Here is a 16,299-nt window from a genome sequence, read left to right on the forward strand (position 1 = left end):
ACTACCTGGTCCATAGATCAACGGCCGGGTGGTAAAGGCAGGGTCGTACAACCAGGAAAAAGCAAGTTTGAATCTTTCGTTCACGCGAAGAGGTCCAGACTGCTTGCTCCTGTTCCCGTCCAAGCCGAGCCCGTACGAATGAAGCTCCACTTCGCCACGGGTGGTCTCTAGATGTGGTTATCTCCAGAGTTGACGACATATTCATTACCAGTGCACGTTCAAAGCGCCCAGGCTCGAGCTCAATGCTTGGTTTTTGTGTGGTTACGTGCGTACAACGCAGGTTCGGGGGTTCACAGGACGACGGAAGCGGGCTGGCACTTTGGTTTCTTTTGACTGGTGGATGCTTGGATGGGATATGAGATCACATCGAAATCCGCCTTTGCGGTTCTGAGCTATTTCTGTTCTGCTTTGACTTTCTCTGCGACCATTACTGACCGATCATCCGACAGAGATTACCACGCCCATACCTCACCCCCTCTTCATAAATACAGCCTGTTCGCTTCAAAGTTCGAATAATATAATGGTAATAACAAAATGAAATGAACCTGTCCTTCAAGCAAAGATCCCCGCTTCAAAACCAGATCTCGCATAAACCCAACACACGCCGCAGAAATTAACTCGACTTTGTCCCCTCGACCTTCCCAGGATCCCCAATCTCAAGCTCCGAAATACCCCCTAACGACGTGACCGACCCCCCACTCCTCCTCTTCCCCTTCGAACCACCACCCGAATCCTTCCTCAAGGGTTCATTCGACGACCATTTAATCGAAGATGACCTCGACATGCTGCCCTCTCCATTCCCATTCGAATTCAAACCGAAGCTCAAACGCACCGGTGAAAAGATGGGGCTCATAGGCGTCCCCTCCCCTCCCTGACTCGTGAATTCACAGCTCGAAGCGAGTCTGTGTCCCTCGAGTGCTTCGCGAATGGAGGAAACGTCCCGACTGAGTAAGAGGATCTTCACGTTCTTCGGGAGGTTATCCAGCGACTCAACGAGAGCTTTGAGGAGTTTGTCGAGGTCTTGAGGTGTACATTGTTCGATATCGTCGAGGATAATGATGATCGCGTTCTTTCGGGAGGACGTCGATCTAGACTTGCCATCGGCGTTCTCGTGTTGTTGCGCATTCGATGCCATGGAGAGGGGGTCAAGCACTAGCCTCTTGAACGCGTCCTCAAAGGACATCCCCTCTAGCGCCGGACAGTGCTTCACAGTATTCGAGATACCCGACTCCAGCCCCTCGTTGTATGCGGCCAACTGGAACGCCAGCGTCGCAACCATCGTGTGCAACCCGTGTACACCTTCATTCGCCTTGTCGCTCTCCCCATCCGGGGGACCAGAAAAAGAGAAATATGCAGGAGAACCAGCATCCAAACCCTCGAACGCCTCGACAATCCGACCCGCAAAGACACTCTTCCCAGTGTTTTCACCTCCATAAAGCCAGAGCACCCTCGGAGCCTCGATCATCGGGACACCCAGCGTCCACGACGCAACCAACTGAGTCGCATTGGAAGCAGACGTCGCGTTCTTTGCTTGACCAGTGCCAAGCTGTGGCGCATCCATATCCGAGAGTGGGCGTAGTTTGGTCGTGATATCTGGTTGAGATGCTGTAAAAATGGCGGGCGCCTATGTTAGCCATCATATCCGTTTAAAGGATAGAACCATAATCGATGGATTGGTTGGGATGACAGCGGAAGACGAATCCCGAGGCAAACACTTGGAATGAAATGGAATGGAATGGAAGGAGGCAATGCATGAAAGGACTGAATGAAGAGTCACGAACCTGTCAATTGCGAACGCCGATTCGCTCTAGCTGCGGAAACATCTCTGGATAGGGGTGTAACACCATTGGATCCCTCCGATTTCACCTCTGTACCCGCAAAATCGTCGAACCATTTAGTGTCTTTCGAGGCTTCTGCGGTCAGAGCTGACCGTGCCGGCCCTGCAAAAGCCCACATTGAAGTCAGAAACGGTTAGTCAAAAGGAGATGATTATCAAGCCAGGACGAAGAATTCGAAGTTGTCGAATATCACTGAGGAAGAAAGAAGGACTGGATACTTACCGAGTTTCAGCCCGTTAGCTGTAAGATAGCTCAACGATCGCAAAGAGGCAATGATCTTTGAGCATATCTGGCCATAGAGCTTGATCACAGTGTCAGGAGAATGATGAGGTCCTTTCTCGCGGATCTTCTTGAAACTATCGCATTGTGCGGAGATTAAGGAGACGACGGTGCGATCCTCGTGGATCTCAGGGAGCGAACCGACCTGTGACGCGAGTGTCAGTCAATGAGCCCATCGTGATCATCGAGCTTTGCGAAGCGAGAGTAGAAACACGAGCCAAGATAGAGGTGGACCTACATTCACGAGGAGGCTCAGAGCTCCTAAAGCGATGTCCACAATCGTCTTCTCGTTCTGAAAGACAATAGCGGTTTGAGCACACATGAGGATCTACCCTGGAAACTCGGAGAAAAATCGCTTACAATGCCCGTAGGAAGGTCAGCGCTCAAAGCCATGAACTCTCTTCGCAGATTATCGATCTCGACATTAAGATCTTGCTGGTTTCGAGTTTTCCACTGCGCTTTGACTTGCTCGTGGAATTTCTTCTTGTCGTCTACTGACCAAAAATCTTGGAGGGATAGTATCAATGTAGGAGGCTGCTGGTTCGTTTGAGTGGTCGAGGCGACTACGTCCTGGTCCAGGGCCACTGCGAATCCTACATGTGGGAAGCAAGGTGAGGTTTGGCTCGGGGAAGGGTGAGGGGAGGTAAGACTCACCCTCTTCGCCTTCTTTCGAAGCCTCCTTTGCATCTCTGAGTGATAAGAGTTCGCTCACGGTGTATGGCTTGGACCTTGCAATCTTAGTGTACGACAGTGGGAGCAAGGGATTGGGTAAATCCACGACGATGAACGTCACTTTAGTGTCCATCGACACCTTGCTATCCCGTTGCCTTGTGATGGCAATTCAATAATTTCAAGGCATGACAGGATATTCAGCGGAATGTCAGACAAAACGCGATGGTGCCGCAGAACCTGGCATACGCACATGTTCATGTTGATATTCTCATCCCAGACGGGGTTGTGGCTTTTCCGCAGGGCAGTCCTGTCGGTCTTGCCTTTCTTACCGGTCTCGTCGGTGATATACTTGGCATAGACAGCTGCGTTGGGCGCATCCCCGTTCTTGCGTCGAAGGTTCAACGCCTTCCGGACTGGAAGGTGAATGCTAATGAGTCCAGACAAAACTCAGTACAATCTACCTGGCGCGCCACTTACATTTGAACTGAATGTTCGATCCTCGTCTAGACATTGCACGCCTTCAATTGAGAGGATGACATATCGATGACGAACGACTCACACAGCATCGTTACCCATGAGAGCGCAGTTATCAAACAAGTGGAGATGGGTTGTGGTGTTCCGGGTAAGTTGTGTGGTGAAAAGTATGGGTCTTGTTGGAGGGGGCGGCTAAACGAGCTCGCTAGCTCTTATATAGATTTCTGGAAGAGTCACGGTGTGTTTATTGAATGGTCAAAAGGTTGCGTGCTTGGCAAGTTCACAGCTTTCCTCGGCTCGGAATTCGACCCAAAAGCGTATGCGATCAGGCTGCCCTTCTCCATGGAAGTGCACCTGAGTGACTCTTCCGCCGCGCTCTGTAAACGGATTTGGGCTGCATGATAGATGGCCGCCCTGTGCAGCATGCTCAGAGCATGTTTTGGGTTTGAATATTCGAGTGAAATGCAGGGGACAGGCCAGATAGCCGAGGGAAGACAGATTGCAGCACCATGGCAATGAGGCAGAAGAATTGGAAATGGCAATGTGGTCGAGACGAAGAAGGGGGCTGCCTCGAGGCCTGTCGTAGGCGACAATCATGCCTCCGGACTGTGATCCGTTACGGATCAGATTATCACATGACCCAGTGCTTCGTGTCATTGGCTTGGCGCTTTCGACATCGTCGGCGAGCGCAACTCTGACCTTGACGACTTTCCCCTTCACGCTCTAGTTTTACGGTTAATCCGTTCTAATTTCTTAGGACAACTCAAATAATAGGGAACATTAGGCGGGACCCACTTTTGGTTTCCTAGATCCCCTTTTTCTGTTCAATATGTTGTCAGGGTGCTGGAGCATGCTGCCAACCTATTTGCTATTCGCGAATCTGTTGTTTGGGGCTGGCGTATGGGCGAAGGAGGGCAGTAAAGTAGCGACGAAGATTGGGAACAGCACAATAGAAAGGGTAAGTCTTGTTTCTGTGAATCCACAGTTTCCAAGGGAAATGAGTGTAGTCTTGTGAACTAATTGATCTGTTCAGACTGTGCAACTCAGAACACACTCATTATACCCTCCGTATATCGACCAGGATCTCCAAAATCGGTACGAAAATACACAGCACCATGCTCTGAATAAATCCCTTATTCTTTCTCCAACAGGTGGTGGGATTTTGGCGCCGATGCATATGTCGTGTGTACCCTATTCTTGTCTCTGCCTTATTGCATGCCGACCAGCCCTTTCAGAACACCAACAAGCACATCCGATTGACACAACACAAGCCCTCTCAAGTGGTAATTATCTCCTTTCCAATCCATCGCAACGGTTTGACCAATTGTTTCTCCTCTAGGGATGGCTGTGGTCGCGTCTTGCTCTAACTGCCACCAACTGGGTCATCGAAGCTGAATTCAAGGTGTGCAGTGCAGTCTCCCGAATACCAAGCACCAGCTCAATTTCATCCTTTTGTCGTATAGATCGGCGGCGAGACTTCTCATCTGTACGGCGATGGCATGGCCATGTGGATCACGACAGAACGCGCGCAAACAGGGCCCATCTTTGGCAACAAGGACTACTTCAACGGCCTCGTAATCGCTTTGGACACGTAAGATCGAGCCTTGTGCCTTCACAAGCGCCCGTTGACCTTTCGCAACTAGATACTCCAACGAAAAACACACCTACGGCTTCCCTCGAATCCTCGGCGTGCGACTCGACGGTAAAACGAAATACGACTATCACAATGATGCCGACAAACAGGCACTCGGCGCTTGCTCTGTATGTGTCTCGTAGATCACCGGTCTCGTCTATGCTGACCTGTCCAAAGGCCAACTTCCGCAGGACCAATGTCGCAACCAAGCTCAAGGTCACCTATGTCAAGGACGAGTTCCTAGACGTTAAGATCCAATACAAAGCCTGTACGTGCCATTTTGGCCCTGCTATCCGGGACTCGACTAACATCTCTCGCAGGGGACGAATGGACTGACTGCTTCACGATTCCAAAACTCTCCCTCCCTACCAACCCCTTCGTCGGCTTCTCAGCTATGACCGGTGATGTTTCTGATGCTCACGAGTAAGTTCACGTCCCCATCCCCCTTTCCTCGTTACTCAAGCTGGCCCCCTTTCAGCATCATCTCCGTAACAACCTACTCCGCAATCCTGTCCCCTCCGGACACCCAACGCGACACCATCAAAGCCAACAAAAAATGGTCCCTCCCAGGCAAAAAGACCAACGACCCCTCGCGCAAATCAGGCTCCTGGCTCGGCTTCTTCTTCAAGGTCTTCCTCTTCGGCGGCATCGCCGCCGGCGCATGGTACGCATACAAGGAGTACCAGCGCCGACAGCGGTTCAGCGGCGGGTTTGGCGGGATGGGTTCGGCTGGATTCAAGAGCCCCTCGAGCGCACGCAGCTACGGACCGCCTAGCGCTGGGTTGAGTTCTGCCGGACCGTACACCCCTGCGGGTAGCGCGCTGCCGTTTGGGAACGCGTATACGCCCACTACTGCTGGCTTTGGAGGACCCAGCTCGCCGTATGGTGCTCCCCCCAATTCCGCGTATAGCGCTCCGCCCAGCGCTGGTCTGAGGGCTACCAGTCCCGGTCTTCGACCCAAGAGCCCTGGGTACGGGTACGCCGAGAGCAAGAAGTACTGATCGCTATTGTCGTAGTAGGGTTTGTACGCGTACTGCTGCTACTTACATGTTATGTACGAACTTTGTGTGGTCAGACAGACATACTAGTATACGACGCACTCTTTCCCTGTAATCCTTCTGCTACCGTGTCTACCTAGTGGTCGATCTATCTTGTTATTCTTTCCTTCAATCAGTTCCAAGTCCCAGATGGCAAATTTCTAGTTGAGTGACATGCAGGCCAAGTACGCATAGTCTAGTGGCTATGGGCTATCGATTATAAAAAAAGACAAAAGGGTTTGTTTGGTATTCGAGCGTGTATATGGGGGTTACTACCAAAAAATGCCAGAAAAGCTCGGTTTACAAAAAGAGAAAGTGTACATCACAAGGGATCCAGGATGTGGTTGTAGTGGGTGTGGGTGTGATAGACGACGGAGCCCAACGGGGTTGGGGTGATAGCTATAGGAGCGGAGGGGGTGTTTGTAGAACAACAGACAACAGGAATGGGACAGAGACAGAAGAACCGAGACAGACTATCTACTTGCAAAGGATAAAGAGAAATACTACACTACAAATTACTACCTACAAAAAAGATGTAAAAAGCGATCGGAACCGAAAAGAAAACCAGGTCTGCCTGGTGGTGTCGGACGAGGGGACGGGTTTCAACGACCAGTTGAAACCACCTCCGCATTCTACAACCGACAAACCCAAGGACAGGGAGAAAGGAGAACAAAAAGACACTGAAGGAGCGAATCGAAAGTTGAAAGGCCGAGAACGATATCACTAAAGCTACACTACTAATTGGATTGGAAAAGAAGATTTGACTACTGCTACTAAAAGATGGGATTGCGAGAGGCCGAGAAGAGAATTGACTACTGCTACTTGTAAAGAACGGAATGAGATGGAGAGCTACTACTGCTACTGAAAAAAGAGGGTTCCTGATGCAAGACGAAAACAAACGAGCCGGGGGGTAATAGAGATGGATGTCGATGGACGGGATAGAACGGGCGGACGTATGGATTGGGTTGGATGGGTCGTAAACGAGAATGGCATGGCAGGGGAGTTGGAGACAAGAAAAAAGTATATCAACAAGAGAAAAAAGCGAGCATAGAAAGCTGGAGGGAGGTTGTCGTTGTTATTTATCATCACGAAAAAGAGAGGAACGGGAGAAGCCAACCGAAGAGGAACCGGGGAACCACTTATCGATTGAATATGGTACACAGCAAAACAGAGAGGGACAGGAAAAGAAAGAAAGGATTCGACACAAAATGAAATTTAAACACCGTATCGCTGGCTCAATCGTTCTTGAATGGCAGGCGGGAACATGGCCACCTGAGCTGCCCATCCCTGGGGATCGTGATTCTTGAAGCCCTGGAGAAGAGTCTGGAACATATTGTTCAGCTCGGGAGAAGGGTGGTTCCATCTGACGATCGAATTGCAGAACCACAACAAGCTCTGTTTTATCACACCGCCACAAAGATAAGATGATTGTCAGTCACAATTGATCGTGAAGGTATGATGTAGGGAAATTCGCACCTTTGCAATTCCAGCAGGGTTCGTCTGCACAAGAGTGCAGAATCCTCTGAACGCAGAGTCCTTCTCTTCGTTGTCCCGAATCTCGTACAGAGCCTGGCACCAAGCAGGCGCAAACTCGGGGAGATGGGGAGCGACGAGTGCAGGGTGCATCAACCCAATTCGGCCGATGGAAACAGCCGCATTCTCGTGAAGACTTCTAGGTGCCTTCGGGTGCAACAAAATGGGGATCAAACGGGAGATGAGAGGGTTCACCCATTGTTGGAACTCGGGGTCATCTAAGAAAGGAATTTATCAGACCCTGAAAGAACAGCACAATGATGCATCACGAGTACTCACCCCGTCCATATCGCAAAGCGACCTCGCCAACACTCCAGGCTGCGTTGTTCGAAGCACTGACGAACTCGAACTTGGGTTCTGGATCGAGCTGCAAGATCAGCTCGTTCATGATACCAGGCATGTGCGGCTTCAACAAGGGGAAGCAGTTGACGGCCATATCACCGACGAGGGCGTACGCTGATTGACGAACGGGTGCCTGAGGGTGCTTCAAGCATACGGTGAGGAGGTGCAACAAGTGGGGACTGCTGGTATTGATGAGGTTCTCCAAATGCATTCCGAGACCCTGCGTGAGACCAGAGAGGAGATCGAGGGCAACAACGAGGAAGGCCTTGTCCGGTTCATCGAGATCAGGGTTCTGTTGGTATTGTTGGTATTGCAAAAGGGAGCTGTGAATGATGTTGCAGCAACGCTCGAACACTGGGCCGGCATGAGGAAGGAATGCCGGTCCCATCGCAATTGTGACTGATGCAAGACACTGAGATGACAATCCCGTTAGCAAGCACATCCGGCTTAGATTGACATCTCAACGCACCTCGAGCAAAGGAATAAGATCATCATCGTCATCTGCCAACTTGGACCAGCGCTTGGTAAGAGGGGGCATCAGGATGTCCACATACAGTGGGTTGGCGAGAGCGCGGCCGACGGCATCTGCAAGAGTGCCGACCGCGTCATACAAGATCAGCATGTTCTTGTGCTGGTACTTGTCAAACGCAAACACCAAGTTGCGCAATACAGGCTCCAAGTAGGGAGCCAGCTCGGGACCGGCGTCTTCTTCTAGAGTGGCGAAGGCACTGCAACCTGCTTCTTGCACTCGCTTATTGTTGTCCAGAACCATGCGAAGCAACTGCAATATCACACGGAATCAGAGGCGCCATTCATAGATTAAATGTGAAGGAACATACCCCTTCCATGGTCGGGATAAAGTAGTTGTTCTTATGTTCTTCGGAAATGGGTTGTGTGCACCAACTGGCATAGCGGCCGAGAGTCCAGCAAGTGATAGACCGAACGAGCGGCTGTCAAAAACGTAAGTGATATTGATCAAGTGCGTCAGCGGGGAAGACCTACCTTGGGGTCGTTAAGCATATTGATTAGGTATGGAATAAGGGTTGGAAGATGAGGTTCGATAGCCTCGATGCATCCTGTAACGGCAATGGTCAGCTAAGTGTAAGCTCGGATAGATCAGGAATCGTGCCTTCAGCCATGGCACCCAAAGCCAGGATACCACTCTCTCTCTGCAACCAATCGTTGCTCCACAACTTCTCCTTCAAGGGACCAAGCAAGTGCTGCAACAATTCCCCACTAAACCTCACAGCGAGGACGTCCAGCGCGGCAGCAGCGCACTTGCGCAAGTTCCATTCGGTCGACATTTCGTCCGCAAAGTCATCATCATCAAAGTCGTAATCGTCTTCTTCGTCCGAGTCGATGGTCTCTTCGCCGTATGCGCCAATGCGTTGCTTGGGTGCTTCGTTGGGATCGCCGTTGGGATCGCGTTCGAATGTATGGGCCTTGCCACCGTAGTGTCGAGGCTTGATATCAGACTCCTTGTCGGGGACGTGAGAGTCGTCGACATCTCCTTCGAGCCACAGCAAATCATCTTCTCCGTAGACCATGCAGTCCAACAAGACAGGTGCCACCTTCTCGAGCAGTGGTTGGAGGTAAGGAACGAGGTCGGGGTCTTCGGCGAATGTGAGCCAGAACTCGCATGCTTCAAGGGCGACGTTCTCGTTCTTGTCCTTGGTCGAATACAGCATGTACTCTGCGACGTTCGCCATCTCTGGCATAAGCTTGTCCGGCCTCGCCGCCAAGAGGAGGACAAGAGCCTGGCAAACATGTCGACGCACAGAGGGATCGTCGTCTGATGCCCGCTTGAAGAGACACGCGATGAAAGCGTCGATGTGGACGAAGAGAGATTGGCAGTTGACGGGGACAAAGTATGACAGACATGCGACCGCATGGGATCGCATTTTGGCCGAAGGGTGCTCGGAGAGTTGGAGGAATTTTGGAATCATATAGTCCAAAGGACGCGTGCCGTTGATTTCCATGTCCATTTTCCGTGGATAATCTTCACAGGCTTTCTCCAGGGCGTTGAACGCGGCCTAAAAAAGATGACAAAGAAGCGGTTAGCATCGTACATAGTCCAAGGGCAATAACTAGCATAATGCCGGCCCAGAAGCGAGGGGTTGACAGTGTGACAGTGCCGTGGACGACGCGAAAAACAGCGGAGCCCAGAACGAGCCACAAAGTCATAGCCCAAAGGAGTGGGGAGTCGAAGGAGAAAAAAAGGGCGGAAACTCACCTCTTGCCTGTCCAAATCGGGGTCATCCAACGCGTTGACGAGGTGCTGAAGGCACTCTGGCCAGTTTCTGGGTTCGAGGACGCCTAGGAACGTCACGATATCCTGGCTCGCCGCGTTACGAATCATGATCGACGAGTCGGTGAAGGCCTGCAGGATGGCAGCCTTGACGAACTCTGCGACTTCGGGGGGAGCGGTGAGGATGTATCGGGCATTGTTCTTGAGGAGAAATCCAGCAATTGTCCGTATACGATCCTCCTCCTGAGGCATAGAGCTCAGGATGTAGGCCAAATAGGCGATGTACTCTGGGGAGCGCGTAAATTGGTTGAGTTTCTGGGTGTGGCAGAGAGTAAATTGTGGTCAGCTGGGCGTCTTTGGAGACTGGAAAAGTCATCGGTGACCTACTTCTGTGATATTGCGCTGAGCAGTGCTGTTGACTGCCGTCGATTCGTGGATAGTTTGCAAGATCTCCTGCAAACCGGCAGGATTTGGGGTCCAAGGGGCCATTGTGGCGTCAAAATCGTGTCGATTAGGACTGTTTGATTGTCGAAAAGATGGATATTGTGGACGAAGAGAAAGCTAGAAAAGAGGATTTGAGGGAACTTGTGGTTGTCAGAAGAAGGGACTGGTGGCCGTCAATATCAGTTTGAGCGTTACCCTCTTTGTGTGCATCTGTTGATCGACATGAACCATTTGTCACAGGCTTGCCACGATCACGAACTAGTCTGTCCACAGCTTTCCTCTCTTTATTTTCTGAATTCAAATCCTCATGTGTGAAGGGACCAGTAAAACAGGTACATGAGGCCTCGGGGAACCAATCTCTCGAGGACTAGTTGTCTCGTGTCGTCCTCAAGCCACCTCGTTCCCGAACTATCCGATGATTCCATCACACAGAAACTGCCTCCACCAATCCTCACCCGAGGACGATGCCTCGCCTGTCGTAATCCTCATCTACTACTCTACATACCCAGGGCCGGTGAGGGAAAACGTGTTGATCGACCAAATCCCTCTGAAATGATTTTATCTGCTTGAGGAATGGGTCGGGCACCTTCCCTTTGCAAAGCCTTGTTCCAAATCGAAGCAAAGGTGCAAAACCCAGTGCCTACCCCTATCTCCGCCTTGGCTTCCCGCCGCCTCAGCGGGCAACTCCACCAGCACAAGCTCTATCCAAACCTATCGTTCATAAACCCATATCGTCGTTGATAGACCGTCGATTTCACTCTCCTTATCGATTGGTCCTCTATATAATTTGCGGTGCTATCTCGGTCGGTCGTTGATCGCAACGGACAATCCATTCAAACTCTCTCTATCTACCCAAAAATAATCAAAAAGCGAGCACCGAAAGAAATCGAACGAATACAACGCACCTCCTACTGCCAATAATCCAACCAGTGTAGATAAGGGTATTCAAAGCAAGTCATCTCCGGCGTTGGAGCTATGCAAAGAACCGGTGTCAAATCCAGTCACATTCACATCATAGCTTCATTGTCAGTGAAGCATTCGTCTGATTACCACCACCGCCTCCGGAGTTTGCTTGGGGCGTCTCACTCCGCGATGGTACAGTCGAGGAAGCCTCGGACGAAGCTGCTTCTGTAACGCTAGGAGACGGAACGTCACCACTAGAGTTGCTCAGATACGCTGCAAGGAACTTGCGCCATGGCGCTTTGCTGGGGACGAAATGACCTATCAAAACCAATTTCACATCAGTCTCCCTGTCTTGTAACCGCATCCAGCAACAACGAGGTCGAGGCTAACTCAAGTTAACTCTTCCTCAACTCGGAAAACACGAGCACCGTATCGCCCGGTTAGGTGTCAGGCAGTGCACCAACCTTCCCATTCCGAAAAACACAAAGACAAGGAAGGTGAAATACCCACCTCCAACATGTTCCTCCAACCTCGGGTTCTTGGAAATAGCCAAAAGCGCACGAGAGCGTTCTTCCACTACGACGACATCGGTTTTACCAATGACATGCAGCGTGGGCGTCGAGAACCCGTCTTCGCCCCAGATGGGCTCGCAGATCGGGTCGGAAACTTTGAACCCTGAGACGGCCACGCAGAAATCGCTGGATCGGGGCAAAAGGCAAGGGCGTCAGAGTTACGCCATGGGCTAGGGGCTAAAGGGGACGCAGATCAGAGACGTACAAGGGAGGGTGTGGAGCCTTGCCGTCTACCAGGAAAGGAGGGTAGGCTTCTGGACGCTCGAGCTACGATCCCGAGGAGAATCGTCGTGATCCAGTTCAGCAATTCGAGATTCGAAGCAAAGCGAGAGGGTGAACCGAGATGAACGGAGAAGGAGGGTCGATGATTCCATTATGCAGATGACGAATGAGAGCAGAAGGGAAGATCGCAATCATAATGGAATGGAGCTTGGTGAGCACAGTGCAGGGAACACGAAAGAATCGAGAGAACCACGTACCAAAGCCGAGATTAGAGCTGCGAAGGCTGCTCCCTGACTGAGTCACAATGAGTTCGTCGCTCCTAACACGATACAGATTCGTTCGAGTTTACCTGAACCCAAACACTCCCTATAGGTCAGTTCCAAATGATCAGCCAAATTCCAAACTAAACCGCTCATAAAACTGAAACGAATACGCACATCAAATTTCCGACTCATCAACACCTCCCGCACACTCATAATCGACTCTTCAATTCCAGTCGCTTTGGTACGTTCAGGGTTGGGCTTCCACCAAGCTCGGGGGGTCAGGGTGGGATCGTCGGCCATGGCGGCCTCGTTTGCCTGCACTTCAGCGCGGAGGCCGAGTTCTTCAAGACGAGAGGAGTTGAAGACCAGGTCGGCCGGTTGGAGGATGTGCGGCGCATCGATGAAGACTGGGTAGAAAAGACGGGTGAGTATTGCGATGTGGTGTGGACTGAGTCGCCCGACGAGCAAGGGACCCTCCCAAAAGGATTGCTCACCGAAATCGACTTTCTTTCCACATTCTTTGCGAAGGGCTCCGATCTGGAAGATGCAGGATCAGAAACCAGGCCATCGCGGTGCGCGCTATGAATGGAGACTGAGTACTGAGTCCCAAAGCCCGTCCAATAAGGCCACCGGGATCATGTCCGATCCGGTTGGGCACCCTCTCCTCTCGTGTAGGTGTATCAAAACTCACCCTCTTGCTGAAGATCGTCGAGTTCTGGGAGTACCTGTTCAACAGTCGACGTCAGCTCTCTGTAGATAAGAGATGTCCCGTCGAGAGAGCACCAGCAATCCAGTACCCTCAGCATCGGAATCCAGAGCAAAAAAACTCACCCATGCAGCACCAACACAGTCTTCTTCGACATCCTTCTAATAGCCTGCACTTTGACTTTCTTCTAGTCTTCTAATCCTGCCCAAGCTTGAGGGTTTAAGAAGAATCCCAGCAGCAAGCCGTAGTCAGCTTGACAAACGATACGTGGATGCGGAAACGAGTCAAGGAGCGTCTCGAGTGGGCGTCGGTGTCGGCGGATGATTGCAGCAGCGACAACACCGGCTATTACACGGGATCCACAATTGCCTACAGGTTGCAATTCGAATTTGTTCCAGTTGCTCTGGGTTCTTGATAGGCCGTGGTCTGCTGACCTGGTCTTTTTAGGAGTTGGTTAGATTATCACCGTCGACTGGTGTCCCTGTGGAAAATTAGACGTGGACGCGGTGGTGAATTGAAGGACATGACGGAGGTAAGGCAAAATGGTTATTCCCGGCTTCCGAGCCCCGCACCGCAGTCCAACGCCCCTTACACCGGCGATGTTAAGAAACACAGTTGAGACGTCTGAATAGAATACATTTTAAATTATACTGGTACAAGGAAAACAATAGACACATGGTACAATCGCGACCTACTACGAAAACACCACCTCTCCAACGACGAATAGCTATAGATACAACATCCAATACACGCTTCCACTACTCCGAGTGATAATCCGCCTCCTGGACCCTCGGCGAGATCCTCTCTATGATCTGACTGACGCGTTCATATACAGCAAACACGATAGCCTGACCTGGGGCTACGCGCAGTACACGAGGCGTGATCCCCTTGTAGAAAGACCTGAAGCCCTCGTTCTTCCACATGTCAGACGCGATATAGAGGATACGCTGCATCGAGGTTTGACCAGGAACTGTGGTTGCTTTTTGTAGGCCTGAAAAAGACGGGTAAGTAGAGGTCACTATGTGAATACCGAGGGCACGTACGAGTCTTAATGGTATCAATTGGTGCGTTGGAGAAGGGGCCCATAGCACCAGAGATGAGACCAATCATCATGTGCTGATATGATGGTAATTCCTCCAAATCCGGCTGCAGCTTGTGTGCAAACTTCTTAATTTCTTGGTACGCCGTGAAGTTGGCGCCTAACATGCGATCATCATGAGCGCCCCTTTCACCACCAACAGCAATGGCTCGCAGCACCCACCCTGATTAGTCGCTTGCCGCAAAGCAGTCAACGAAACACCGCGGTAAAGCGTGGCGAATCCTTCCTCTCGAACGATGGTATAGGCGGCATGTGCAGCATTGCGGTATCTTGGGGTTTCCAACGGGTCGGCCAGAGAGTGTTGCTGCGCCTGCAATCGAATCTTGACAACTTCCATTGGTGTTACAACCGCGACGGCTTCGGTCACACCAGCACCAAGACCAGCTATGCGACATCAACACAAACGTCAGCGTCGCTCTCAACACCAAACAAGTGCGGGACGCACCAATAAAGATCCCTCCAACACTCGTCTTCCCAGTCGACTTGTCTGCCAACCATCCCTTGTACGCCTCGAAGCTTGCGAAACGGATGGCCATCTTGGGTACAATACCAGAGAGCACGGCACCCAGACCCTTGTACAACGCAAGCAGCGTTTCACGCTTCACGATATAGGCACCCGTCGCGAAAAACCCTCTCGGTTTCGTCTGCGCATTCGAGTGGAAAAGCGCGGTCCATAAGCCGGGAGACGACGGGGACCAATCGAGAGTGACGTACCCCTGGTGCTCTACCCGACCTGGACAGCTGCATCCGAACCTTTATTGTATCTAGGGGTTGACATACCAGCTGTACTGATAAACAGCAATGAGTTATGATGTTTGGGCGCTTCGAGGAAGAGGGAGGATTAGACGAACCGCTTCGCAAGCTCCCGCGATGCCCCCGGCAGTGATATGGGTGGCGAACCCCACAGGCTTCTTCCCAGACCTTGAACGCGACATGATTCACCACAAGCGTGCAGACGACGAGTTGGAGGGACGCGGGATATTCAGAGTCGAGTCAAGTCGTATTCTGGGGTGGTAAACAACCCAAAAGCCTAAATGACTCGAAATTCGGTGAAATAGAGAGACGCCGGGTAGAACGACCGAATGTCCCGTCCTTTAACCCTCAGCCTTTCCTTGCAGATCCTTTTGGAGTTGGCCAGTGACTCTGGAGAGATATGACGACAGGGATGGTGGATGGATTCCGTTTGTGATGTTTGCCTCCGCACGATGGTCGCTACAGCCGCCAGTGGAGTGGCATTCGAAGAGATACCGGGACACTAATGAGCCTTGGGCCATGTGAAAACAGGAATGTTCTACCCGTCAACGTCAGCCGCTCTGAGTCTCGCTCTCCTTCGTTCTAACTTCCTTGTTCCGAGTCCGTCTTTTCTCCGTGTCTCAAGGGCGAGAAGATGGTCCATTCTGCGCGTTGTATGTTGCAGGTTCAGTGAGGAGGTTTTATACTGGCGTCGGTCTTTTGTCGTCCAAGACAGTTCCAAGACGGAGAATGACGATGGAGAGGGGCAAACCGTGGAGACGACTTGGAGAACCGTGTTGATCATGAGCCGTTCATGTGCCACGGGGAGTTTGATCCGCACGGCCATCAACTTACGGATCAATTCTACCGGACTTTGCCTTCTGAGGTCGCAAAGCAGGACGCAAGGCACTGGCGCTCGTTTCTCCTTGACCACAACCATGCATTCCGACAACAGGGGAGTTCAAGCAACCCGGTCAATCCTCTCGTCCACTCTATCCTCTGAGGAATCCAGGTGTCTGTCACTTGGTCTTCTTCGCCTCTGATGGACGATACCGCACTTTCGCTTGAACTTCTTTGGGCTGGATTCCAACCCAAGTTAGGTCAACGCAACCTCGCCTCATTGCCTCAGTTTGACATCATCATCCTGACACTTTTACGTTTTCCGATGCCCAATGGGTGTGCACGTAGCATTACAGCTTGCCTTGATCTCGACGTACCAGCTCATATCGGACGCAGGCACGTTGCATTCGAGCTGGGAACTCTCATCGTTTTTACTTTAGCGCCCGTATCGTCAAATCAACA

At 51.4% G+C, this 16,299-nt stretch overlaps 5 protein-coding genes across 5 annotated transcripts; 1 reads left to right on the plus strand and 4 right to left on the minus strand.

Moving 5' to 3' along the window:
* Nucleotides 1–613: 613 nt before the first annotated feature.
* CC1G_04691 (hypothetical protein) lies at nucleotides 614–3,300 on the minus strand (the record flags this gene model as incomplete). Its single annotated transcript, XM_001829950.2, has 7 exons — nucleotides 614–1,605; nucleotides 2,061–2,262; nucleotides 2,356–2,409; nucleotides 2,478–2,710; nucleotides 2,772–2,944; nucleotides 3,040–3,202; nucleotides 3,267–3,300. The coding sequence occupies 7 exons, from the start codon at nucleotides 3,298–3,300 to the stop codon at nucleotides 614–616; spliced, it is 1,851 nt and encodes a 616-aa protein (XP_001830002.2).
* A 792-nt stretch (nucleotides 3,301–4,092) lies between these two features.
* Nucleotides 4,093–5,897, plus strand: CC1G_04692 (lectin; the record flags this gene model as incomplete). The annotated part of the gene is made up of 10 exons (XM_001829951.1): nucleotides 4,093–4,221; nucleotides 4,297–4,358; nucleotides 4,415–4,445; nucleotides 4,499–4,546; nucleotides 4,603–4,665; nucleotides 4,727–4,854; nucleotides 4,907–5,024; nucleotides 5,074–5,164; nucleotides 5,217–5,319; nucleotides 5,375–5,897. The coding sequence occupies 10 exons, from the start codon at nucleotides 4,093–4,095 to the stop codon at nucleotides 5,895–5,897; spliced, it is 1,296 nt and encodes a 431-aa protein (XP_001830003.1).
* Nucleotides 5,898–7,063: 1,166 nt separating this feature from the next.
* On the minus strand, nucleotides 7,064–10,545 carry CC1G_04693 (transportin-PC; the record flags this gene model as incomplete). Its single annotated transcript, XM_001829952.2, has 9 exons — nucleotides 7,064–7,328; nucleotides 7,410–7,684; nucleotides 7,746–8,220; nucleotides 8,278–8,589; nucleotides 8,648–8,758; nucleotides 8,811–8,884; nucleotides 8,953–9,841; nucleotides 10,042–10,371; nucleotides 10,444–10,545. The coding sequence occupies 9 exons, from the start codon at nucleotides 10,543–10,545 to the stop codon at nucleotides 7,149–7,151; spliced, it is 2,748 nt and encodes a 915-aa protein (XP_001830004.2). The 3' UTR covers nucleotides 7,064–7,148.
* A 967-nt stretch (nucleotides 10,546–11,512) lies between these two features.
* On the minus strand, nucleotides 11,513–13,323 carry CC1G_04694 (hypothetical protein; the record flags this gene model as incomplete). The annotated part of the gene is made up of 10 exons (XM_001829953.2): nucleotides 11,513–11,721; nucleotides 11,914–12,101; nucleotides 12,181–12,242; nucleotides 12,315–12,404; nucleotides 12,455–12,491; nucleotides 12,547–12,563; nucleotides 12,635–12,867; nucleotides 12,955–12,997; nucleotides 13,152–13,185; nucleotides 13,292–13,323. The coding sequence occupies 10 exons, from the start codon at nucleotides 13,321–13,323 to the stop codon at nucleotides 11,513–11,515; spliced, it is 945 nt and encodes a 314-aa protein (XP_001830005.2).
* A 601-nt stretch (nucleotides 13,324–13,924) lies between these two features.
* Nucleotides 13,925–15,200, minus strand: CC1G_04695 (succinate/fumarate mitochondrial transporter; the record flags this gene model as incomplete). The annotated part of the gene is made up of 6 exons (XM_001829954.2): nucleotides 13,925–14,157; nucleotides 14,210–14,365; nucleotides 14,428–14,649; nucleotides 14,711–14,909; nucleotides 14,980–15,048; nucleotides 15,117–15,200. 6 exons carry the CDS (start codon nucleotides 15,198–15,200, stop codon nucleotides 13,925–13,927), a joined length of 963 nt encoding a protein of 320 aa, XP_001830006.2.
* Between the last annotated feature and the right edge of the window lie 1,099 nt (nucleotides 15,201–16,299).

Source organism: Coprinopsis cinerea (assembly GCF_000182895.1).
Source record: "Coprinopsis cinerea okayama7#130 chromosome 3 map unlocalized cont3.3, whole genome shotgun sequence".
NCBI classification, from domain to species: Eukaryota; Fungi; Basidiomycota; class Agaricomycetes; order Agaricales; family Psathyrellaceae; genus Coprinopsis; species Coprinopsis cinerea.